Source organism: Misgurnus anguillicaudatus, chromosome 20 (genome assembly GCF_027580225.2).
Source record: "Misgurnus anguillicaudatus chromosome 20, ASM2758022v2, whole genome shotgun sequence".
Lineage (NCBI taxonomy): Eukaryota > Metazoa > Chordata > Actinopteri > Cypriniformes > Cobitidae > Misgurnus > Misgurnus anguillicaudatus.
The window spans coordinates 31,368,556-31,394,207 of record NC_073356.2 but is presented as its reverse complement, the minus strand read 5'-3'; the positions used below and the strand labels follow the sequence as shown (position 1 = coordinate 31,394,207).

The 25,652-nt window shown below is 41.2% G+C and overlaps 1 protein-coding gene across 15 annotated transcripts; it reads left to right on the top strand.

Annotated features, from left to right (window-relative positions):
• Positions 1-168: 168 nt before the first annotated feature.
• Positions 169-25,627, top strand: ubap2l (ubiquitin associated protein 2-like). 15 transcript variants are annotated; one of them, XM_055220840.2, is made up of 30 exons: positions 169-313; positions 2,074-2,211; positions 4,386-4,463; positions 4,848-4,958; positions 5,098-5,269; positions 6,622-6,717; positions 6,812-6,857; positions 7,788-7,832; positions 8,185-8,291; positions 8,401-8,460; positions 8,551-8,603; positions 8,684-8,769; positions 9,993-10,170; positions 10,341-10,539; positions 10,633-10,943; positions 11,128-11,306; positions 12,141-12,261; positions 12,551-12,590; positions 12,674-12,866; positions 12,958-13,024; positions 14,337-14,646; positions 14,779-14,879; positions 14,969-15,022; positions 15,110-15,191; positions 15,649-15,869; positions 16,002-16,107; positions 18,861-18,995; positions 23,797-23,864; positions 23,988-24,182; positions 24,285-25,627. In XM_055220840.2, the coding sequence occupies exons 2-30, from the start codon at positions 2,116-2,118 to the stop codon at positions 24,378-24,380; spliced, it is 3,606 nt and encodes a 1,201-aa protein (XP_055076815.2). In that variant the 5' UTR covers positions 169-313; positions 2,074-2,115; the 3' UTR covers positions 24,381-25,627. The 15 variants fall into 15 exon arrangements, with proteins under 15 accessions (XP_055076815.2, XP_055076824.2, XP_055076817.2 ...); XM_055220842.2 differs by having other exon boundaries at positions 170-313; positions 14,779-14,867; XM_055220841.2 differs by having other exon boundaries at positions 170-313; positions 14,779-14,867; positions 23,985-24,182.
• Positions 25,628-25,652: the final 25 nt, after the last annotated feature.

The window sequence follows — 25,652 nt, the reverse complement described above, 5'->3', positions numbered from 1 at the left end:
AAAATGCATTTAGCATTATGTTTAAAAATAAAATTTATTTTTGCCTATCTCCATACAGAAATCCTTCCATTCCCATTTATTAATAAAAAAATATTTATAATGCTAAAATGTAATGTTCTGTATAGAGCCAAAAGCAACACACAATAGGATAACAGTTTACTGTAAAATAGCTATGACATAAATTAAATAACATCTTTCTGTGTTGTTATATATACGTTTTGATCACATGGTCGCGATTCTGCGCGTGAAGCAGTCCTGACTGTGATAAACCACGTGACGCGGTGATTCGGGTGTCAGTGTGGAAGAGAAACAGGTAAATTTTGACTCTATCGTTTATTGTCTACGCGAGTCTGCTCGGCCTAGTTCTCGGCTAGCGGAATTGATTTAGGACGCGAAGGAGTTCGTATTTTGTTTCCGTCTGATTAGGAGGTCAAAATTACAGCCTCCGTCGGTCGGTGTTGTCTCCAAATTTCCGACATCCACCGGGTTCTCGGTCAGTACCTCGCCTGTTGTTCACTTTAATCATTCGGGGCCTGTAGGCCTCAGTGAAGCCTCGGTTTTGAGTGCGCAGGCCAACCGGGGAGAGGTTCCCTTACCTCGCGGAGTGGGGGGGAGACGTGTGTCTCCCGTTAAAACAAAAGCAAAATACAATCGTGTCGATTACTTTAATTACCAATTTGTCCAGATAGTCTGCCACTTACTATAGCAAATAATCGAAGTGATAAACCATTGGGAAAGTTGAATTATTAGGACCAGCATCATGATGCCTAATCGCTGACCATGAGGTTAGACACAGCTAAAGCGGAAGCCACCCGTATGCGTATATTTGTCCGCAGTGTATTTAGGATTAAAATGAGCAAATAGTTTCTTATAAACGTTGTTGGATTGTTATGTTTGTTTAATTTATACAGAGTTTGTGCAGACTTTATACACGGATTAAAAGATGGGAGTTAGCAGCGTGTTTTTATAGAGCCATTGCGTGGCCATGATTAATTTATGTAACGTTACCATGTTTTCTCGTATTAATATTATTTTTAAGTTTAGTAGCATATTACTGATCTGGTAAGTCAAAACGAACTTGTCAGATATGATGTGTCTCTAATGTTGAGCACTAAAGATAGATTAGGTTAACTGAAGATTGTAGGTTAACTGGTTATTGTGCATCTTAGTATGCAGTGTTTTATTATATTTTCAATAGCAACAATGTAAATAAAACACCTCCATGACCTAGTTAATTCTACCTTTAACTTAAGTGTTTACATAACTGGTTTATCTACCCATGTTGAACTGCGTGACCGTGAACTTGAACAATGAAATGGTTCACATCTTTAGGGTGAATGTAAGTTAGTTTTATGCTTTGCCATCATTCATGATTTGTATCCGCGTCTCCAGGCTTCATAAGCTCACTGTTCAAAAGGTGTATTTGTTGTCTTTGGTCGTCAGGTGGTCCGTTAATCACGGCGTCGGTCTGTTTTCCCGCGGTTGGTCCCGCGCGTTTTTGTCACGCCGAGTGAATTTGTGTGTCGAAGTGCGCAGTTCGCTCTGGCCACCACATGCGCAGATCTGGTTGCGTGACTGCACACGGAAGACATTTCATAACTTGCATCAGGTGGATAGACTTTAATGTCGTTTAACCAAATATACGGCAATGTGCATGTGCCTTTAACGATGAATCAAGCGTCAGGTACCGGAAGCGGCTTTTTGTGGACCTGTTGCAGATTGCATAGACACGGCGATCTGTGTTGTTTTTTGTTGTTGTTTAGTCAAATACCTTTTATTTTGTGATTATTTTATTTATTTAGCTGTCGTGTTTTGGTAAAATTAGCTCGTCGTTGTTGTTTCAAAAACGTCAGGCATGTTGTTTACTTCCAGTTTGGCTATTCAAAATGGCTACACAACAGTTAGCATATGTGTGTGTGTGTGTGTGTGTGTGTTTGTGTTTGTGTTTGTGTGCGTGCGTGTGTGTGCGCGCGCGCGTGTGTATTTAATATGGTTTGTAAAGGACATACTGTTTTTAAAATGGTAATATGCAGAGTTATTCGTAACATTTTTTTCTTTTTGTTTGTGTTTAAGGTGTTATTCCTTTGTAAATACTGTTATTTGTATATACTGTAAATGATGACTTCAGTTGGCGGAACCCGGACCCGGGGCAACTGGGAGCAGACGCAGGGTCAGACACAGAGCCAGTCACAGCACAAGCAAAGGCCACAGGTGAGATCACATCTATCTATCTATCTATCTATCTATCTATCTATCTATCTATCTATCTATCTATCTATCTATCTATCTATCTATCTATCTATCTATCTATCTATCTATCTATCTATCTATCTATCTATCTATCTATCTATCGTAGTGCTAGGGTACGTAATATTTATTTGATCTCCTAATGCTACCCCCTAAATCAGTGGAGGAAGCATCCACCACCCTGACACATTTGGCCACAATCACTGCTGTCTATCCTTTGATATGTTCCTCTAAATGAAATGAAGGGTTCTAGGAATAAATCATAAATCTATGCCCGTGCAAGTCTGACCTATTTTCTCCTCATCTGTATTCTGAGTCACCACGACACAAGGTTTCGTTTGCCTTATTAGGTTGTTATGAAATGCTTGCTACGTTTTACTGTATAAAGGTTTGTCAGGTTAATATTTGCAAATATTTTTGCAGTTGCTTTTATTTTTAATAATAATAATAATAGCAAATGTTTACGGGTTGCTTTAAGCCCAAAGTATACCTTGGCTGTCTGCATCCGTGTGCATGATCCAATTTTCATCATCAGGATTGATTATCTCAAACTGTTTTTTGTTTAAAGGGGACATATCATGAAAATCTGACGTTTTCCATGTTTAAAGGTAGGGCGCGTAATTTCTGAAAGCCAGGGACATTTGAAATCACCTAAACAAACACACCCCTACCCCAACAGAATCTGAACATTCATTTGTTAGACCCGCCCCACACATACACAATCCAGGAAACGATGTCAGTTAGTAGACACGCCCCCTTACTGCTGATTGCTACATGTGTGTTTTGGTAGTTGGGCCGATTCCCTTTTCAAGTGTTTTTCAAAAATCATGCACCCCACCTTTAATGCTGAGTTTACACCAACCGCGTTTTGGGCATCAAAATCGCGTCTACTGCGCCTAGTTTGCCGCTTGAACACTTTGAATGCATTCGCGCGTGTAGAGCGGAGTAGACACGCGGAAAAAGCAAGCATTTGACGCACGTCAGAGGCAAACTCCGCTTCTTGTGGGAGGGGCAAGTGCTATGCGGTAGTCTGTTTGCAAGATGACTGATGTTAATTGTGCATTTATCGAGAGAGTTACCGGTTTGTATGTGGTAACCTTACTATTGGGGGAAATAAACAGCGCGGGTCGATAACGTCACGTGACTCAAAAGTGAAATGTGTATTACAGCTTACCAGGTTGGCCGATGTCCTCACTGACACTCTTTCAAGCGAGGTCCTTTTTATTCCTGTCTCATCTATTGAAATAAGAACTTGTGTCGTATAGCTCCGGGTGACTGCTTATGGACAATAACAAGCGTTGGTTGAATGAGTGACTCCGGGCGGGGCTGCCACCACAGCAGCAAGCAGGCTCCTGATTGGTTAACGCGGCACGAAATTCCGTCAAAGTTAAAAATGTTCAACTCGAGCGTTAGCCGCATAGTCGCGTGAACCGCAAAATGCACAAAAAGCACATTCGCGCGTGCCGCGCACAACGCTCAATTTGCGCGAGCTTCACGCGCGAAAGAGGCAGAAACGCGTCTTCCGTACCGCAGGACCTCCTGACGCACGTCAACGCGCCTTCACATTGACTTAACATTGAAATCACTCACGCTTCACGTCTCTACCGCGGTTGGTGTAAATGCAGCATAAGTGTTATAATTAGGTCCCAGTGCTTCTATCAACCTAGAAAATGTGAAAAAAACTCAGAAACTTAGTTTTGGTAAACCATTCTCTGCAAGCAGGTGAAAAAATAGTTAATTGAAATTTGGCTCCCCTTGTGATCTCAGAAGGGGGTAATACCACCCCTTAATATGATCTATCCAACCACAGCACTGCCATTTAGTGCAGAGTTCAGCTCATTTGCATTTAAAAGGACACCCAAAAACGTCACATTTTAACATGCTATAATAAATTATCTATATGGTTTTTTGAGCTAAAACTTCAAATGTACTCTGGGGACACCAAAGATTTATTTTTGACATCTTAAAGTCAATGTCCCCTTTAAACTTGAGACTTGAAATATAAGTAGGTAATCAATGTAAAAAAATTTACTGTGGTTACTAGTTTTATTTTGATTGGTGTAGATATTTGGGTATTTTAATGTGAGGCTGTGTCCTTGGATCAGATATAACAATTTTCTATGCTTTTCTGTCCACAGGCCACTGCTGAGCAGATCCGGCTTGCGCAAATGATCTCGGACCACAACGATGCAGACTTTGAGGAAAAGGTCAAACAGGTGTGATTCGTCTTTCCTAACATGAGCTGGTTCTGCTTTATCCCAGTTTCAAATGGTCTTTCTATTTGGTGTTCCTCTTATTATAGGCAGCATTTCTTTGGTCATTTGTTAATGAAAAACATCCTGCTGTTAGTTCACAGCTGTCTTTTGCGTGTTTGTTGCACTTTCATTTCAAATCGCACACAGAAATTCCCTCATCGCTGTCTGTATAGCGCTGGCGGGGATGATACGTGCTAGATCAATTAGAGCTGATACCGGATGCTCTCGCTCGGTTTCATTCTGAGTTTGCGAGCAACATCAGGCTCTGACACTTCAGCTAAAGTCCACCCAGCTGATTCCATTGTGTCTTCATTCCATTAACATGCATCTGTTGTTCTTATCTAGCTGGTTGACATCACAGGAAAGGATCAGGATGAGTCCATGATAGCGCTGCACGACTGCAACGGAGACGTCAACAGAGCCATCAACGTCCTGTTGGAGGGCAGCCCTGACACTGTAAGTCCATGCATGGGTTTAGTACATTAACTAAGCTTTGAGGTGCTAACACAATGCTTTACCAGCAAGCTACAGGAACACGGAGTTGTGTTTAAAGTTGTGTCTGAATTTAAAGTGAATTGAATTCTTATCTTCCTAGGACTCATGGGAAATGGTTGGAAAGAAGAAAGTGTCAGGTCAAAAGGAAAGTGCACAGACAGATGGAGGAGACGAAGGGAAGGAGAATCGAGAGAGGGGAGGAGAAAGAGACGTGGCGCGTCGCAGAGGAGGAGCCCCGCGGAGGGGTCGTGGTGCCAGCCGTGGACGAGAGTGTACGCCCTTATGCTGTCCTAGACACTACTTATTAGTCACGCTGTTGTTTATTCTGAATTATGCAACCATGGATAGCTCCTCCCTTAGTTAACTGAGTTGGAGTCACTGTTCTTTGCCTTGTAGTTTAGTTGATAAATTATAGTAATAGCTTGCGTAATCTAATGGTTGAATCATGTAGTCTACAGTCTGTTAGATATCTAAAGTGGCAGAAGTGTTTGTATTGGTCCACTCTACTTCCTCAGGTAGACTTCGACACACAACGTAACCCTTTCTGCTCGCTCTGTAGTTGTGAAGGGACGGCGTGTGTTAGAATAAAGTTTGAGCGGATACCGGATACTCTCTCTCAGTCTCTGTCTGAGATAGAGAGCAACAAAAAGCTCAGATACTTCACATAAAAAGAAGTCTTGTGGTCTGATTAGTATCTGTCTCGCAGTTTGAGACCTGGCAATGTTTAGCAGTCACGTGATACTGAGGAAAGATTTGATTCAAATGTTTTATCAAGTTTGATAACATCATTGCTTACATACGTAAGCAATGAATGTCTCGAATTTTAAGATTTTGTTTATAATTGTGCCATATTTTATTAAATGCATACATTTAAATACAGATATAGAGAGAACATCAGTCAGCAAATATTAATTTATTCGTAAGTATAGTGATAGTACATTGACAGGTCAAACAGTAATGTGTAGAAGTTGCTACACTCTAAGAAAGGATGTGTTAATTTTAACACACTGTTTTGTGTTAAACTATTTAACACATTGTGTGTCATTTCGTGTAGAATGTGAGCTTAAATAAATGAAATGGACAACACAAGATGTGTTAAAACAACACAAAGTGTGTTATTCCAAAAATAACATAGAGATGTGTTAAGTTCAGGACAACACACAAGATGTGTTAATTTAACACATTCGTTTTAAGAGTGTACTATGTTTGTAACTGTTAAGGCACCATTAAGGTATTTGACATCCCAGCGGTCAAGTTTCGACCTCGTATTTTTATAAAATAGATTTTCCAACTTAAAAATACTTACTGGCTTTGTTGCGGTTGCTCATGTGTCACAAAGGTCACTTTTTTGTTTCTGTGTCACTTTAATGTGACGACTCTTATTTTAATGTGTGTCAGTACAAAAGGATGTGCAAGTGAATGTTGAAGAAAGTATCTTTCTGGCAAGACAAAATTTTACAAACTGCCTTGTCAGAAGGATTTAGTATTCAACCTAATCAAGACTTTTAAGATCTGTCATATTAGGCTGTACATTATTCCTGTTTATTAAGCTTTTATGCCTTTTAATGTTTTTCTTGTTTATCGTAAACATCTTGAATCAGTCCATCCCCTTTTTTTCCTTCAGTTCGTGGGCAAGAGAACGGGTTGGATGGAACCAAGACAGGTGGCATTGCGGGCAGAGGAACAGAACGAGGCCGTCGGGGAAGAGGCAGAGGAAGAGGTACATATTGCTGCATGTAGTTAAAGCATTTCACTTTACGTCGGCATGTTTTTTTTTTTCTTTATCAGGGTTAAAAGTGCCGTTTTGTTTCCAGGTGGAGCTGGTAGGCGAGGTGGAAGGTTTTCAGCTCAGGGTATGGGGTAAGTTTGCGTGTCTCCTCGGGGTACTTCCTGTTATTCTCAGGTTCAGTAAAGACTACAGAACATCATCCTGGATGGATGGTACTTGGGTAGTTTGCAAAATTCAGTCTTGGGCTTTAGTAACTTTAAAAGATATGATGTAAAGTGCTTTTGATTCTAATGGTGAGTTTGGTGTGCATTATTTTGTACCTACTAGATTTGAAGACTAGTTTTGAGGTGTGTGTGGATTTGTAGTCTACACAAACCTTTATAGCATGGGCTTTTTTAGTTAACATGTTTTCCTTGCAGGTTTTTGAACAGGTAAGATAACCAGCTGCTGTGGGTTTGGTGCAGTTACTTTAACTTTTTTTCTGACTTCTCAAAATTCTGAAATGCACTTCATGCTTGTGGTATTGTGAGGTTCGTTGTTGGTGAGAAAATGTTTTCGTGTTATGAATAATAGGAGGCACTTGCTATTTAAAGAATAACGCTGTTTAAAAACTCTGCTAAAGCGGTATGTCCATTAACATTTCTTACTTCCTGAAGAGTCATAGTGAAGTGTAGAAGTGCCCATTTGTCAGTCAAGCCCCGTTTTTTAGACTTTCTGAGGATGCCTCTGTTTATATTAAGATAATGGTCTGGTGCCTGACGTGTGTTTGGTTTGAAGTGTGCGTTTGGACTTGCATGTTTGGTTATTCTTGACCTGAATCCCGGGGTATGAGTTTAGCCTTGTTTTGAGATTAAAATGCAGATTAGCTGTTGCATTCGTTTCTAATTGTTACATCTGTAGTGTAGGTGTGGTGGTAAAACTGATAATGGACCTGTAGATATAGGAGTCTAACCCCGAGCACTCGCACGCACACACAAACACGCATACGATCTCACAATACACCCCCTTCTTTCTGCCCATGTTGAGCTGCTTGTAATTCTCCCTGTTGTTTCTCTCTAAAGCCAGATTGATAAAGGCCCCAGATATGATTTGTCAGGAGATGAGAGGTGAGTTAAACTTATTTTTGGGTGTGTCTGTCTGTTTGTGTTTTTGAGGGTCCAAGATTTAGTAGGAAGTACGGAGTGATGAAACTAAGAACGTTGGTCGCACAGCGCTTTCGATGTTTTGCGTTTTCAAGGGCGGCTCTCTTATCATGTTTCTGCCGGTTTGGGTCATGGGTTCAAGAGCTTTCATGTAATCGCAGTTAGCAAGTCATAAATGGGGAGTGTGCTTTCAGGTTGGCAGTGATTTTGACAATTTTTGGCTTGTTTTATGCTTTTATTTGTTTGCAACATTGCTCCCTCTTTCACTTAGTCTATATGAAAAGACAGCTGAAAGTATGTTTTTGTTATTTTTCAGTACGTTTAATCCAGCGGACTACACAGAGCCAGCCCAAACAGATGAGACCTACACAAGTGGTAGCACTTGGAGTAACACTGGCAACCTGGAACCTGAGGATGGAAACCGTGAGTGATGTCACCTAAATCTTTTTTCCAATTCCTGTTATCAAAGATATATTCAAGAACATTTAACACCAAAGTACAACGTATGTTAACAATGTGTTTGTTTCCACAGGGCTTGAGTTTACAGGAGGAGAGGGCACAAGCTATCCTCAACAGTTTGACTCCACCCCTGGTCAGTTTATTTGTAGATCTAACGGCCTGTGTGACTTCTTTTTGTTAAGGTTTTGTATATCTGATGATAAAGGTATTGGATTTGTTTCAGGTGCGTGGAGAACTGCCACAGAAGAGTGGGGTACGGAGGACTGGAATGAAGATGTGAGTATTTGAACCGAAACTTTATATCTTGTTTTTATTTGTAGAATCAGCGAGGCTAATTCTTGGTATCTTTTATGTAGTTATCAGAGACCAAGATATTCACTGCCTCCAGTGTGGCGTCCATGCCCATTCCACAAGAGAATGTCACCATTACAGCTGGACAGAGGTACGCCAGCAGCCGCGTTCGTTTTAACCTGAGCTGTATCAACACACAGATTAATACACTTACAATGTTAAGTCTCTGAATCAAGCTGGATTGGTTATGTATAAGGCATTGATATGATAAAGTATTTTCTGTGGAAAATAACAGCATATCACAGATTTGGTCTGTGGAGTTCAACAATTTTTTTGTGCATTTATTTATCTTTTATTCAAAGTGACTTACAGTGATAAAAACATATATCAGATTGTAATGCACTGCGTGTTCCTGGCTTCAAACCTTGACCTTTGCAATGCTAGAATAATGCATTATCACAGAGCTGAACTATTTTCTGAGCTAATTCAAAAATACAAGAACTTTGGTGATTGTTTTTGTTGAAGTAAATAAAGGTCAACGCCATTTAATAGTGGTTGCAAAAATGAAAAACAATCTTACATGAGGCAAGGCACACACATATACACATTTTTAACACCGGGTTCCCATCGGTCTTTGATATCCTTGCAAGTTTGTGAATCTGGGGGGAAAAATTCAAGGCCCGGGGAAGTTTTTGAAAATATACATGCATAGAATACAGGTCATTAAAAGTGCTTGAATCTTTTTATGCAATAAGTTTTCTGGAAAAAAATCCATATTCCCTGTGTAGTGTAGGATAATATCATAAAAATTTTAGACTTTTTAAGCACATGTGCTGAACTGTTCCCTTTAAATGCTCATATGTTCTGTATGCGAATATTGATTCATACCAAAATGCTTTTTTGCATAGTTGTGTTTGACACATGAAAACATCTACGGTTACGTATGTAACTGTTGTTCCCTGAGAAGGGAATGAGACGCTGCGTCTCCCTTGCCATACTTCCTGGGTTCCTGTAAATCCGTCTTTGGCAATATTTCAAATAGTGATATACTTCCTGGCTCCCGCGTCACCCTGTCTTTGTCGTTAAGCCTCACCATTGGTTGAATTTGATATACACATTCAGACACACTTATCCCTGGAGGTGTCACCACAGTGACGCAGCGCGAGTTCCCTCGAAAGGGAACTGTAACAATGTATCTTTAAAGGTAACACAATGTAACTTGCTCTCACTTAGAATGTGTCCCCACATTTAGTCTTTGAATTTGAGGGTATTGGACCTTGAAAGGTCCTTAAATTTGAAGTTAACTGAGGTGTGTGGGAACCCTGTTGACAGATTGCATATTTACAATTTTTGTGTACTGTGTTTGCCGTTCAGGATTGATTTGGCGGTGTTGCTGGGGAAGACGCCTCCATCTTCCTCTGAGGCAGAACCTGCTCCTCTTGAAGGGCAACAGCCTTCATCTCTGCCTCAGTCTCTGGTGTTCAGCAGCTCGAAGCAGACAGCCTCACTGTCCCAATCCTCCAGCAGTGCGCCCTACGGCCAGCACAGCATGGTTAGTTAACAGTTGCTTTTAGTGGCTCTACTTTTTATTTCTTTTAATCTAATTAACTTCACCCTACCTCTGCTGTGCATTTGTTGTACTATATCCCTGACTGTACGAAGACATTAAACCGGGACTGCACTCGTGTAGTCAGCCATATAACATACGTATTCTTTCCTTAGGTGAGCATGCTTGGTAAGGGATTTGGTGATGTAGGAGACCCTAAAGTAACCACTGGAGGCTCCACAACTGGTTCTCAATTCCTGGAGCAGTTTAAGACGGCCCAGGCTTTGGCCCAGCTGGCAGCCCAGCACTCACAAAGTGGACCACCCAACGCCGGTCCTTCTACCTGGGATACTAGTCCTGCACTGAGCCAATACGGTAATGGCGCCAACATGACCAGTTTATTAATTCACTTTATACATCTGTTCCTCTTTATATTTGAACTGTATCCATCGTTGTGTTTCTCCGCAGAGATGAAGCCCCAAGTAGATCCTGCACATAGTCCGTTCACCAAACGGCAACCCTACCAGCCCTCTTCCACTGCCTCTTCCATGATGGACGCTTTCTTGCAGGACAAAGCCACGCCCCCTTCCACCACCTCCTCCCTGACTCCTCAGTCCTCTTCCTCATCCTCACTGCCCCAGTCTATCCCCAAACCATCTGCACTGGCTTCGGGTCAGCATAACTCTTCCGGCGCTATGGACCCGCAAGCATCCAGCCCTCTTCCCCTGCATCAGCACAAACTAAAGCAACAGAAGAAGAGGGCTTCCCTCACAACCAAGGTGATTTATTTCTCAGCGTTCCTCTTGAGTTTTGAGCTGTCTTTGAGGTAAACAAGTATGCGTTGTGTTTTGAAAGTTGTGCTTGAGTAATTTTAGTTGTTGTAGATAAAATGACTGCTAATTGGCTAAATTGATCAGGGTTTTACCTTTTTATAGTATTGATTGTTATCTACTATGATTTCAGATTCCAGCTCTTGCAGTTGAGATGCCAGGCTCTGCAGACATATCCGGGCTAAACTTGCAGTTTGGAGCGTTACAGTTCGGATCTGAACCGGTGCTTTCTGAGTACGATGCCTCGGCAGCTGTTGCCACGACGACACCGGGCATCCAAGGCCAGAACAGCCTTTACACAAGCGTTAGCAAGTGGGTGTCTAATATCACAAAGATGCTTGTCTTGACCCGTTCTGCCTTGTTTGCTAGCATTACCATTAGCATTATTGCTACATTCAGTATTATTCTGCGTTTACACCAGCTGCAGTCAAGGCGTCAAGCGTGAGTGATTTCAATGTTAAGTCAATGTGAAGACGCGGATGCGCGTCTGAAGGTCTCGCGGCGCGGTAGACGCAATTCCAGTGCAGTATGCGCGAATGGTGCTTTTTGTGCATTTTGCGTTTGACGTGAATTTGCGGCTGACGCCCAAGTTGAAAAATGTGAACTTTGCCGGATTTTCGCGCCGCGTTAACCAATCAGGAACCTGCTTGCTGCTGTGGTGGCAGCCCCGCCCGGAGTCACTAATTCAACATGAAGGAACGCTTGATATTGTCTGTGAGCAGTCACCCGGAGCTATGTGAGACACATTCTTATTTCTATAAAGACGGGAATTAAAATGACCTCGCTTGAAAGAGTGTCAGTGAGGACATTGGGCAACTTGGTAAGTTGTAAATACACATTTCACTTTTGGGTCACGTGACGTTTATTGACCCGTGCCGTTTATTTTCCCCCTATAGTGAGGTGACTAAATACAAACCGGTAACTCTCTCGATAAACATCAGCCAACCGCATAGCACTTGCCCCTCCCACAAGAAGCGGATTTTGCCTCTGATGCGCGTCAAATCTACAAAATCTACATTCAAGCGGCAAACTTGATGCTGTAGACGCGATTTTGACGCCTGAAACGCGTTTGGTGTAAACGCAGTAATAGGCTCAAACATGTCGCATACAGATGTTTATTGTTTTTTTTGCTTAAATGTTCTTTAGTGAGCAATCTTCAGCATTGACCAACCCCAGTCAGATGGAGATGTACGAGCAGAGAGCCAGCCAGACACGGCGCTACCCCCCTTCTGTGTCGTCGTCACCACAGAAAGACATACAGGCCAAGGTAAGACCGCTCGATCCAAATGACTTTAGCCAGGAACCTGTCTGTGAAAATATAGCTTTGATATCTTTAATATTGACTTAGTACGGTCATGTCAAAATTTAAAATCAATGACTGAAATTGAACTTTGATGCTCCTAATCTCATAATTTAAGACTTTAGCCTGAATTTCAGAGGCAGTGTCACGTTTCCTCATATCTTTACATTTTGAAACCACAAAATAATTGCACTTCTCCAAAATAAATTATTTGCATTCTGCATTTGATTTTAAAAGTCTTTTTTTTGTCCCACAGAACGGGTTCAGTTCGATACAGCCGTCACAATCTCTGGAAGGTATGCCCGGCCTTTACAAAACTGCTAAAATACATTATCATTGACGTTAATGTATTAAAGCTAATTAACCATTTGTTCCCCAGCTGCAGCAGGCTCTGCAGTGCCCGTGAAACCGACATCTGATTCCATCGTCCCATCTTCGGTTTCCAACATGTCTTCATTGGCTGATCCCTCATCAGGTGCTCCCTCCCTGCTGACCACATCCAATCAGTCGCCTCTTAGTGTTCTTGGCCATGAAGACTCCTCTCCAAGCTCATTAGCTGCACAACACAATAAGTATGATGATGCTTTGTTATGGCCTTTCTTTATTCTGAGCTGTGTTGTTATGACAGTTGAGATGATAATTTTTGTGCATGTTGTTCTTCAGCTCCCTCCAGGCGCAGCAAAACAGTTTGACATCTTCGTCAGTTCGCACTTCAAACGCAAGTCTAATGGTGAGTTTTTAAAGTATGAAAATTGTCCTGTTCAATTAAATACAACAATATATCGTCGCTTCCTGATGAAACTCACGTATGTCCAAAATGGTTACTTTTCAGGAAGTGAAAAAACACTATTTCAAAAGCAGTTGAATGTAGCGTTGTCATACTTGGTATGGCATCTTTACATGTAACCATATTCTTGCCAGTGTCATGATATAATCCACATTTGACCAAAATTGAGTTTAAATGGACATGCGTGCATATTTTACAGTAACGGTGGTCGATACGCGTTCTTGCGATCATTAATTAGAATGGCCAAGTCGCGTTTCATATTGACGGATGAATACGCTAAGTTCATTAAATAGCCTACGTCTTAGTTTATTAAATACACTTAGTTTATTTCATATTAATTATAAATTTATCAAATGTCTCTTGCAAACTATGAAGAGACAATGAATCAATTCACTGACATGGTAATGCTAGACAGATACTTTGTTTGCACAGTCCTACCGTAATTTTGTCACTCCTAGATGTATGTACAGTAAGCATACTGTTAACGGAAATGAACCTGGACATTCAATCAGTGGACTTGTTCATATCGTCGCTGTCTGATGAAAACCACGTATCTCCAACATCTGTTTTCAGGGTTCGCACGGGTCCTTAATATCCTTAAAGTTTGTCAGTCTGGGGGAAGTTTTCTGGAAAAAACATTGCCTGTAGGATAATATTATAAAAAATTAAAGGCACACGTGCTAAACTGTTAGCTTAAAATGCTTATTTCTTCTGTATGCGAATGTTGATTTATACCAAAATGCTTTTTTGAATAGTTGTGTTTGACACATGAAAACGTCTCTGGTTACGTATGTAACTGTTGTTCCCTGAGAAGGGAACGAGGCGTTGCGTCTCTCTTGCCATACTTCCTGCGTCCATGTAACGCCATCTTTGGTAATATTTCAGATAGCGATATACTTCCTGGCTCCCGCATCATCCTGTCTTTGTTGTTAAGCCTCACCATTGGTTAAATTTGATATATACATTTAGACGCACTTACCCCTGTAAGCGTCCCCAAAGTGTCACCGCAGTGACGCAGCACGAGTTCTCTTAAAAGGGAACTGTAACAGTGTATCTTAAAAGGTAATACAATGTAACCTTGCTCTCACTTGAAATGTGTCCCTACATTTAGTCCTTGAATTTGAAGTTATTGGACCTGGAAAGTCTTTGAAAGGTTCTTGAATTTGAAGTTAACTAAGGTGTGGGAACCCTGTTTTCTTTGCTTATTTACTGAGGTACATTGTGTGTAATTAATTTTCTTTGTGACTAATCTTAGCACCCAAGTGTAGATGGAGAATCCAGCTTGCACTCCTCATCCTACTCGGCTCCTCCTTCAGTTCCACCTGCTTCTTCCTCTACTGCGGCCCCCATCTCCCACGGCAGCCCTGTGGCACCTTCGTCATCTGTCGGTTTGGTCTCTGCGCAGTCCGCTCTGGGCCAGGTCAGCAGTCTGACCATGGGACTCAACAGTGCTGCTGGCATGGCCTCCATGGTTCCTCCCACAGCTATTGCATCCTCATCCTCTGTGGCCTCTGCCACTGTGCCGCTTTCATCAGCCGCCTCGTCCCGCAGCACGGCTGCCTCAGGTTAGGAATGCCGATCTTTCATTAAACATTTAAACATTATGCATTTGGCAGATGTCCAAATATCACTTATAGTACATTCGAGGTATACCTTTTAATTTATCTTTGTGACGGGCATATTTTTTTGCACAACAGGGAAAGCACCTCCAAACCTGCCTCCCGGTGTGCCACCTCTGCTGCCCAATCCTTACATCATGGCTCCTGGCCTGCTTCACCACTACCCAGTGAGTCTTCTGGTCTGTGTTTTGTTATCCTAGCTGTACTCTGTGATTAGTATGCTTGGTCATGTATTTCATTTATCTCACAAACCTCTTATGTCCTACAGCCTCAAATGTATGGCTACGATGATTTACAGATGCTACAGACCAGAATACCGCTGGTGAGTATCATAGTCTACAAACACAGGACAAGTGTTTATACACTAACGCAGTACTTTTAGGTTGTAACATTGTTGTTTTACTTGCAGGACTATTACAGCATTCCATTTGCCGCTCCTACCACACAGCTTACTGGCAGGGAAGGCAGTTTAACAAGCAATCCTTATTCTGGTAAGGCACGATTGGTTCTGTTGAGATTATTTATTTTATTTATTCAAAGATGGTTCCCCAATAGCGGTCCATTGTGCATTGAATGCCAATTGATGAGTTAAATGGCTGATTTAAGTTTAAGGACCCACAGAATACAGAGTAGGTGGATTATGATGCACAATAGGTGTGTCGTTCTGTAACAAGCATCATGATTTGGAAAAAATAGGTCAGTAGAGATAACAAATGGGTTGTACAGTTGGGTGAAAACCAATCAAAAGCTTACGAATCTATTGCAACAGCAAATCCTGTCCTTTGTATCCATAGCAACACCACAGGGGCAATGCATGCCAGGCAAATTTTTTAGTTGTTTACTGACAACCATCAGGCTTTTAACAGACCTGTAGATTACTCGATCTGTATCTGACACTTAAAGGGTGTAGAAATCGGCTCTGTTACATTTTAAATTTCTCTCTGTAAGCTGGTGACCTGTCAAAGTTTGGTCGGGCTGATGCCTCGTCCCCTGCCCCTGCCACAACGCTTGCCCAGCCGCAGCAGAACCAGACCCAAACACATCACACCACCCAGCAGCCCTTCCTTACCCCATCCCTTCCACCTGGATACAGCTATACCAGCCTTCCCTATTACACTGGGGTACCGGGTCTGCCCAACACCTTCCAGTACGGCCCTGCCATGTTTCCGGTAAGTACTGTTATATTTAAAAAAAGCTAGGTGCTCGTATTCTTTTTAAATTGGTAACGTATGTCGTAGTTTTTTTTGTTGACAACAGTGTTGTGTAAATGGCCCCGTAAGACTTTCTATTTGTTTTGTCAGGTGGCTCCTACCTCGTCCAAACAACATGGTGTGAATGTTGGCATCAATGCATCGGCCACACAATTTCAGCAGGCGAGTGGCTACGGGTCTCATGGATACAACACTGGTAATGGCTTCTTATATGTTTGACCTTTCATGCAACGTCTGTATTGTTAAGCTTGAATAACACAAAGGTTGTATAATCTTATTGTTCATTCATGTAATTCAGTAGCAGTTTAGAGCCCCGTTTTAGCTAAATTAGCTCAGTTTCCCCAATCGCCAAGTTGGTTGCAAGATTATCTTCATTGTTTTTTGTGTGTGTGAACTTGAAACGAAATGCATCATTTTGACACATTCATGTTGCAATGGGTAAAATTCATAGTTGCTCCAGCTTGCAAGCTGTTTGGTTTTGCAATGTCTGAGTTCACACAGTTGCTATTGTACTGCATGGAATCTTGTTTTAAAAAACAAAGCTTTAAAGTCCCTGTAAAGTCTGATATTAAATGTGTTCTGAGTTTGTCACACCAAAGAAAAATGTTATTTAAACCACCCTCCCAAATTTTAACAACTAACAAAAATGCAAAGTAAATTTGGAAAAATGGAAAAACAGGCAGGATTCTCTGCTCTCAAAAGGGGGGGGGGGTTGTCGACTGTCGGTGCTGAAACAATGCTCACTCGTGGGAAAGCTGCCAACTTTCAAATACCACCACAATCTTTTGAGTCCTGCCCAAATAGTACTGAACACCCAAATGTTTAATACTATGTAGTTCAGTCTTTGTAACGTGTTTCAGTAATGCATTTCTAACATTTGTGTTTAGAAACAATTCTCTGAAATGACTTTACACGGACTTTAACTACTGATCTGTGTAGTGTGAACTCTTTCCCTGCCAGCGTTATTAAAAAAAGACCACTTTTAGCATAGCTTAGCACAATCCATTGAATCTGATTAGACCATTAGCATCGCTCTCAAAAATAACCAAAGAGTTTCGATATTTTTCCTATTTAAAACTTGACTCTTTGTAGTTACATCGTGTACTAAGACTGACGGAAAATTAAGATTCCTAGGCCAATATGGCTAGGAACTATACTCTTATTCTGGCGTAATGATCAAGGACTTTGGTGTGTATCATGGCTGCAGCAGGCGCTAGTATATTACCCAGTGCCCGAAAATATACCCTTGGTAACTTTCAATAACTGTGGGACTATTTTCGGAGTGATGATCAAAACATACACCATCCCTGTCCCAAATGGCGCGCTTCATGTGGACTTTCGGTCTCGTTGCTTTAAAATGCAAATGCTCGCTTATGCTCCGTTTACACCAGCCGCGATAGAGGCGGCAAAACCGCGCTTTTGCACATAGTTAAACGCTTGAACATTTGAGTTTACTCGCGTTATTCGCGCATGAAATTCTAGTCATTCGAGACATTCACGTGGAAATTCACGTCATGGGAGGGGCTATTGCGACTCTGCTGAGACTCTGCTCGCTTCCTGTAATCACGTCACTAATACAACAAGGTCCTGATTGGTTAACGTGGCGCGGAAATCTGGCAAAGTTCAGATTTTTCATCTTGCGCTTTCTCGCGGCAACGCTCAATTCACGTTCAGCGCCTACCATGCCGCAGGATGCCTAATCGTGTCTTTGCATTGACTTAACGTTAAAATCACCCGCGCTTGCCGCCTCTACCGTGGCTGGTGTAAATGCAGCATTAGTCCGTAGGGTGTCCCGTCTGTCATTTTTACGCTCTGAAGTGTGTTCATCAGCACCCACTTGATGCAGTCTTTGGCCAAGCCTGCACTGCTGCATGCTCTACGCACTTTACCTACCCAGAAGTCCTTGCAAAAGAGCAATCAGATGATGGATGGAGTTCACACTGATGGGCAACTTCTCTTCCTCTTTCTGGTGTGATGCTAGAGTCTGTCCCAAAATACGACTCTGGTGCGCCCTCATGTACTCGCGTAAAGGGTCCCTAAAGTCTGCACTAGATGTCATCAAAGTGTAGATTCTGAGGAAGTCCACAAGTCCGAAGTGTGCCGTTTGGGACACGGCTACAGAGTTTAAACTATTTGCCCTAAGGGGATACCTCTGGGATTATAAATTGGGTAGGAACGCCACCTGGCGGAAATACAGATTGCCGGAAAAACTCGTCATTGGCAGGGAAGCTTTTTTTCTTAATTGACGTTAACTCATCAATAGCGGGGAAAGAGTTAAGGATCATTTGTTTTGACTTGGGAAATCATTACACAACTACAAGAAAATCTCAATTTGGGACTGTTTTGATAGCTTACTTTTTTGGAAGTCAAAGATGTTAAACTGTCTCTCTGAGAAAAAAAACTTTAAATCTCTTTGTAATTAAGGTGGGATAAGGTGAGTTTTTTTGTGAAACCAGTGATGTAAGGAGAATGAGGTGGGAGGGAGGTCGCTTGGTTGAGGGTGGTGGGGTCTACACATGCTTTCTACACGCTGCTTGCTTTTGTCCATCCACCACTTTTGTGTACCGTGTGTCAACCTTTAGCCATCCCTTTGGTTTTTTGGCTTTGCTTCCATCCAGCATATAAACTTTCAGATCATAATTTTGTCTTTGCCGTCTTCATTGTCCACTTAATTCTTTTTCCGTAATATACTTTGTAAACATCTGACTTCATTTTTCCACTACTTACTTTGTCCATTCCTATCTTCATAAATTTTCCATCACTTGAGTCTCATTTCTTGAAGAATTGTCCCCTGACCCAATACCCTTTCAGATTAGGCCCCTCCCTCTCGGCTTGCCTCTTTCCCGCCTCCATCTCTATGCCCTGCCCCTTTCACTCCTTCCCTTTGGCCCTGCCTGGTGTGTGTCTAATGCTGTGGGGCTGTGGCTGTGTGTGTCTGACCGTTTGCAGGCTATGAGGATTTGGGCCAGGCTTCGGCAGGGAGCGGGGATTTCTGTAAAGGCGGCTACGGCACAGCTGTTGCCGCCGTCGCCGCTGCTTCCGCGCAAAACAAGCCCGCCAGCTCGGTCACCGGGCCCGGAGTGGGTGAGTGCAGCCTCACGCTAAACCCCAATTTCCTTTCCCTCCTCCCTTTTTATTCTTAAGCGCTCTCTCTCTCCTCATGGCTCCTAACTTGACTGGTCAAGCTCGATAAAGCCATGCTGTGCCTCTGTAGAGTGCCTGGTGTCAGCGAAGCTCTGCCTGCTTCATAAGGAACCGTTCAAGGGTGGAAAACATCAGGGTAGTTTCTCATGTGAAATTGATATTAATATAATTGAATCAGTTTTGTTTATGGGGGACTCTTGAATTCTGAATGAGTGAATGGAGAAAAGTCGAAGACTTCAAGAATTGCATGTTTGACTTATTTTCGTAGGTTTGTCTGTCAAATCCTAAATGGCATGATGTTAATCCCTTTTCATAACTGTTAAATAACATAAACATTTTAATATTAATGTTATTACATTTCACATTGACTTAATGTAACAGTAAGCTGTTATTTTATCACTTGAGCTAAATATTGCTTTTCATGTGAGTGCGTTGTCACTAAGTTTAATATTTTGTCTCAAACTTTAAAATGTATCAAACTTCTGTGGTGTTGATCATGGTTGTTGCTCTAATACATTTTTCAATTCTTTAAAGTAGGGATGGCAATTTATGTCAATTATCAATTTAAACTCATCTCGTAATGAAATATAATGACGACACAGTGTATAACTCCGCTTCACATGGCCACCTTGCAGCAGTCGCATAAAAGTCTATGCGTCCATGACATTTCAAAATAAGTTTCATTACCATCAAGTGTAATTTTTCTAGTGTTCACCTCGCTTTCCGAGTCGTTGATACACCATATTATATCCAAGAAAGGCACTTTTCCCGTCGTCACGTCAGCTTAGACCTGCGGTGTACTTTTAGCCAAGACGCTTATATTATGGAGATGGCAAACTTCCATTAGAAAACATGCAACAGTCCACTTTGTTAGCATGTAGCGCCTCAGCCAGTCAATAATGATGATCAGTGATGTATGTTGCAGGCGTTCAGAGTGTAACGAATCTGTTCGTTGAAAATGGCTTCTGGTCTCCTTCCACGTGTATAGCAGCATTCGCAGCGTTTCTATGCTAATCTTGCAGGCTTCCCTGAAGACGGTCTTTGCTTTCAGTATCCTAACCATATTTGCATTTTCTGTATCGGGCCCTATTAGATCCACTACGGATGACATTTCTTGGCGTTGGCAGCCAGCCTCGTCTCGTGTCGCATGACGTTAAAAAGCCCAGGTGTGTGTTTGCCATCGAGCATTGTTGTGATCATGGCTAGTTTAACTTCTGCGCGCTGCTTCATTTTTTTTCTCCGGCTGTATGTTTTGTGCAGGCGCCGCACACATGTGCATGATCTTGCTTATTTGACAATCTTTAAGTTTTATCGATTTAATTCTTATTGACAATTAATTGAAGATCGATTAATTGTTAACATCCCTACTTTAAAGGAATGTTTTAAATGTGGAATTTTCATAAGTTACTCACCTATGAACACCTAACGCCAGAAATGAATGTTATATCTATAAAAGACTCGTTGTTTATAAAAATACACAAACATCCATCATACGGAGATGTTTGTTTTCTAAAGTCAAATGAAATATTTGTGGAAAAAAATGATAAAATTGAGATTATTTTAAGATGAATGCATCGCTGGCATGAGGAATACCACTGTTACTTCGATCAGTGTTTCTTAACTGGTGGGTCGTGACCCAAAAGTGGAGATTGTGACATTTTGAGTGGATCCCAGAGAGTGCTGTCAAAGAAACAATAAAAATTTAATTTTAAATGCTTTTTGATGCTGGAATTTTATTTTGAAGACACGCGTGAAAGCCACACTGACTGATAATTAGGAGGCGATCTGATAACGAGTCAGTTTGTGCCATGACTGCGATCATAATCTTCAAATATATCAAAATGTTAATGTCTATATTTTGATAAATCTGATACCAACTAGAAAACTTGCATGGGACTATTTAACAGCCATAAAATACCGTTTTCTTCCTTTACAATTTACCTGTCATATGTTAAGTAAATTGTGACAGTCCCTGCCCGCGTTTTAAGTTGCCAGCCAGCGCCAGCATTTCAGATCAGATTCAGAAAGATGATCAAAACAGTTTTGACTGTTTCATTGTTTTATAAGTTGGGTAAGAACGCCACTTTGTGCATAATAGAGAAAATATAGATTGCCAGAGGAAAGAGTTGAAGGGACACTCCACCTTTTTTTGGAAAGTATGTTCGTTTTCCAGCTCCCCTGGAGTTGAACACTTGATTTTTACAGTTTTGGAATCCATTCAGTTGGAATCCAGCTGATCTCCGGGTCTGGCGGTACCACTTTTAGCATAGCATAGCTTGGCATGATCCATTGAATCTGATTAGATCATTAGCATCACGCTCAAAAATAACCAAAAAGTTTGGATATTTTTCCTATTTAAAACTTGACTCTCTGTAGTTACATTGTGTGCTAAGACAGACAGAAAATTAAAAGTTGTGATTTTCTAGGCAGATATGGTTAGGAACTAGGACTGAAACGATTCATCGAGTTACTTGATTAACTCGGTTAAAAAAATTCCTCGGCAAAAATTCTGCCTCAGCCTCGTTAAATTACTATGACGCGCACTACACGCGCCGAGATCTGATTCACATGGACCGTTGTTCAATGTTCAGGAAGCACATCATAATGCGTGATATACATTTTGAATTTAGTTGGCGCGATGGCGGAGAGAGAATGTCTAAAGTTTGGGATCATTACATTCTTATCATTACATTACATTCAGCATCTGAACCGAAAACATCCACTGCTGTTTCACTAAGTGTCGATGAAACAAGGTAACGTAGCTTTCGCTGATTTTAATCCCATACTGTATTTATAGCGATGTTGTTATGCGGTTTGACTAGATATGATGTTTAGCTTTGATGTTTTTAAGTAGTTAACGTATTCACGTTGAATTGCAAGAGAGTATAGCTTAAAAAAGAAGCCCTTCACACACAGACACGCATGCACCATCATCTCTCTCACGCGAGTCAGACCGATCGCGCAATGCATCGCATATGCTTAAACTTTTATGTAGCAACGCAACAATAATTTCAGCATGCATTCACTGTATAAAGCAGGCGTGATGTTGTGATTTTTCGAACGGATTCTTAACCTAAAATGCACCGCAATGCAAGTGATGCGAACCAAATGCAGCGTTCTATTGAAAATGAATGTATGTATTTCTGCCGTACCAAAATGCAATGAAGCAACTGAATGTCTGAGTGGGGTGTCACTCTTCCTCACGCACAGAACGCGTGCACACACACAAACACAGGTGCACGTGCGCGCACACACACAGGTTGTTACCATAGCAAATAGACTCACCCCAGAAATGATATATTATTTGTTAGTAGCCTAATGGTAAATGCTGCAGGTGTAGAAATGTACATAAACCAGAATTTACTTTGATGTCAGGGCTAGATTACAGCATGAAACCTGTTGTGCATATTAATAAATTAAAGTGTTTAATTGTTGGCACTGGCACTTATAAACACTAAATGGGTAAACATTGAAATAAATAGGCTTATTTTTTGGAGCCAAATGTCAATACCTCTGTTTTTTTAGAAATAAAAGCCAAATGCTTAAACATTTTACAGCCACGTCATTTTCGTTATGCATTATTTGTTTTGGTTGTTTAAAAACACACACAAAATTTTTATCTGATTAATCAATTAATCGATCGATTCAGTGCTAGATTAATCGATTACAAAAAGAATCGATAGCTGCAGCCCTATTAGGAACTATACTCTAGTTCTGGCGTTGTAGTCGGGGACTTTGCTGCCGTAACATGGCTGCAGCAGACGATGATATTACGCAGCAGCCGAAAATAGTCCCCTTAGTATCTTTCAATAGCAGGGAATGCTATTGAAATCGTTGCACCTGCAGCCATGGTACGGCACAAGTCCTTGATTATTACGCCAGAATGAGAGTATAGTTCCTAGTCATATCTGCCTAGAAAATGCTACTTTTAATTTTCTGTTGCTCTTGGTGCACGATGTAACTACAGAAGTCAAGTTTTGAATGGGAAAAATGTCAGACTTTGGTTGTTTTTGAGCGTGGTGCTAATGGTCTGGTCGGATTCAATGGATGATGCTAAGCTATGCTAAAAGTGGTACTGACAGGGATCAGCTGATTCAAAAACTGTAGGAACCAAGTGTTTGACTCTAAAGGGGGCTGGAAAATAATCATATTTTTTAAAAAAGTGGTTCGTCCCTTTAACAATTTGAGATAAATTTGCTTGATTCAAATTCATAAAAATGTGGGTCGTGGCTTGCTGACCATTTAAAAATGTGTCCCATGGCCACATCAGTTGAGAACCACTGCATTAATGCTTTCAAGTCATACTAGTGTGTTAGTCCAATAGGGTCATTTTAAATGGGAATATAAGCCATTTACATAAACCATATCGACATGATTGTATGCTCTGTTAATGTATTTTGTTTATTGGAAAGCATAAATGTGAAATGTAGTTAATTTAAGCTTTTTCCAGATCAGTACGATACTGCTGCTGAGAAGCAGCATTGCATGTTGACTTGTTTGGCTGGATACTTAATTGTACACAGTATTCAATGATTTATAAATGCAAAGTTGCCTTTGCCAGTGCAGTCTGTGCTTGAATTCAGCTCTCTTGGTATGAGAGCGCAAGTTGTTGAGTTTTAATGATGTTGTTTGAAAGCCAGTACACTACCACTGGTTTGCTTTTCATCATTTGCATATAAATTTAAAAATGAGTTTAATCAAGGATCAAAAAATTATTTGTATCTGTTTTTTCCACCTTTAGGTGTTTCTGTGACATCCAGCAACACGGGAGTACCTGATATTTCAGGGTCTGTTTACACAAAGACGCAGGTCAGTTAACTTACCTTAAAGTGTTCTTGTGTCACAAATTATGTATCGTACTTTGGACAATAATGCTATTTTTGTGTAAATAGTGAGTATGCTAACCTTGACACATTTATCTGCCCACAGCAGTCTTTCGAGAAGCAGGGTTTCCACACAGGAACCCCCAGTGCTTCCTTCAGTTTGCCCTCAGCACTTGGGAGCGGTGGCCCGATCAATCCTCCAGCCGCGGCGGGTTATGCTCCGGCCCCTTACATGCACATCCTGGCCCCCCATCAGCAGCCTCACTCCCAGATGCTTCATCACCATCTGCAACAGGATGGACAGGTGAGCACACACCTGTGTTATACATTTTAATTATTTGACATAGTTTCAGATTTTATAAATTTCAATACTAGATTTTCAGTTTCTTCTGTTTTGCCTTTACAGACTGGCTCTGGACAGCGTAGTCAGACTGCCTCCATCCAACAGAAGTCCCAGATAAATAAGTCCGCTTACAACAGCTACAGCTGGGGAGGCAATTAACACCCCTTCCTGCCCTGTTTGATGTTGCAGATTCTTCTCCTCCTCCTCAGAGATCTCCTTTTCGCTCCTCAACGACGCTCCCTCTCCTCTCTCCGTAGTCATCCTGCAGTACCACCCCGTTCCACTGGTGGTGCTGTAATAGAGTTAGCACTGTAATGCATCAGTTGAGGAGGGTGCACAGGGGAGACATCTTAATGGGGAGAGGGTTCTCATGAGTGTATGGATAGTTACTTAAGCCTTTGAGAGCTCAGTATTGAGTATTTGGAGTTTGTATCTTTAAAAAAAAAAGAATCAAGCCCCTCCCCCTTTTCTTTCAGGCATATGTACATATAGCAGTTTTCTAAAAGGACTGTTTAATTTCTTTCTCTTTCTACTGGTGGATAAAATGAAAATGAGTGGTTTGGTAGAAGAACGGGTGGATTTTTCCCCTGCACACAATTCTTTTTATTTCCCCTCCTGTCTGCGCTTGCTTTGTAAGGACATGCAATCCAAATGTACATGCATCTCTGTTTTCCTCCGCAGTGATTTTTTTTACCAAATTTTATTTTGGAGAAAAGGAAAATATCACTTTAAATCGGCTAATGCAGTTGTGAAGTTTATTTTTTACCAAATATAAATAGATATATGAAAATGTATAGGTGAGCTCACAGACTTCGTCTGCGAGTATGTGCATGTGTGTACGTTTGTTTTGATTTTGTGTGTGTTGTGAGGGTGGCCGCTGTATGAATGCTCTGCTTATGCTATAGGCTTCAATGTGTATTTTTCTTTAATTTTTTGAAGCCATAATGTACCCCACAGATGTTAGAAGTGCACCTTAAACTAGACTTTGTTGGTTTTTGTCTTCATTAACTGTCCTCCCTGTTAAAGAGAGGCTGGATTGTGTTAAGGCGTTGTTTTTGACCTCGACATTTTACCATACGTGAGAAATGTCTCACTTGCTTTGGGATTATGTTGTACAGGTGAGGTCTGAGTTTTCTTAGGCCACCTTTTGTGAGCAAGTGTCTTTCCACAGCCTGTTGTTTCCGTCATACGTCCTCGTTCAAAAACGCCACCTTCTGTCCCCAAATATATTCTTTTAGAAATGATTATTAGGAAAGTGCTGATGGACAGAATTGTACTTTGAGTGTCTTTTGTTTTCATTTTTTTTCTTTGTCAGTGACTTTCTTTTTGTACTGTGCGTTTTAAAAAATTTAAATGGATAAAATTGTCTTGTACATATATATATAAATATAAACACAAGTACTGTAGTCTGTTTGTTTGATGGCTTTTTTC

Excerpts from the sequence above, each read along its gene's own strand:
- ubap2l (XM_055220837.2), top strand. The coding sequence starts at position 2,116 with ATGATGACTTCAGTTGGCGGAACCCGGACCCGGGGCAACTGGGAGCAG. Across the intron at positions 8,461-8,550 it reads ACAGTTTGACTCCACCCCTG|GTGCGTGGAGAACTGCCACA; the intron begins GTCAGTTTATTT and ends GATTTGTTTCAG. Across the intron at positions 8,770-9,992 it reads ACCATTACAGCTGGACAGAG|GATTGATTTGGCGGTGTTGC; the intron begins GTACGCCAGCAG and ends TTTGCCGTTCAG.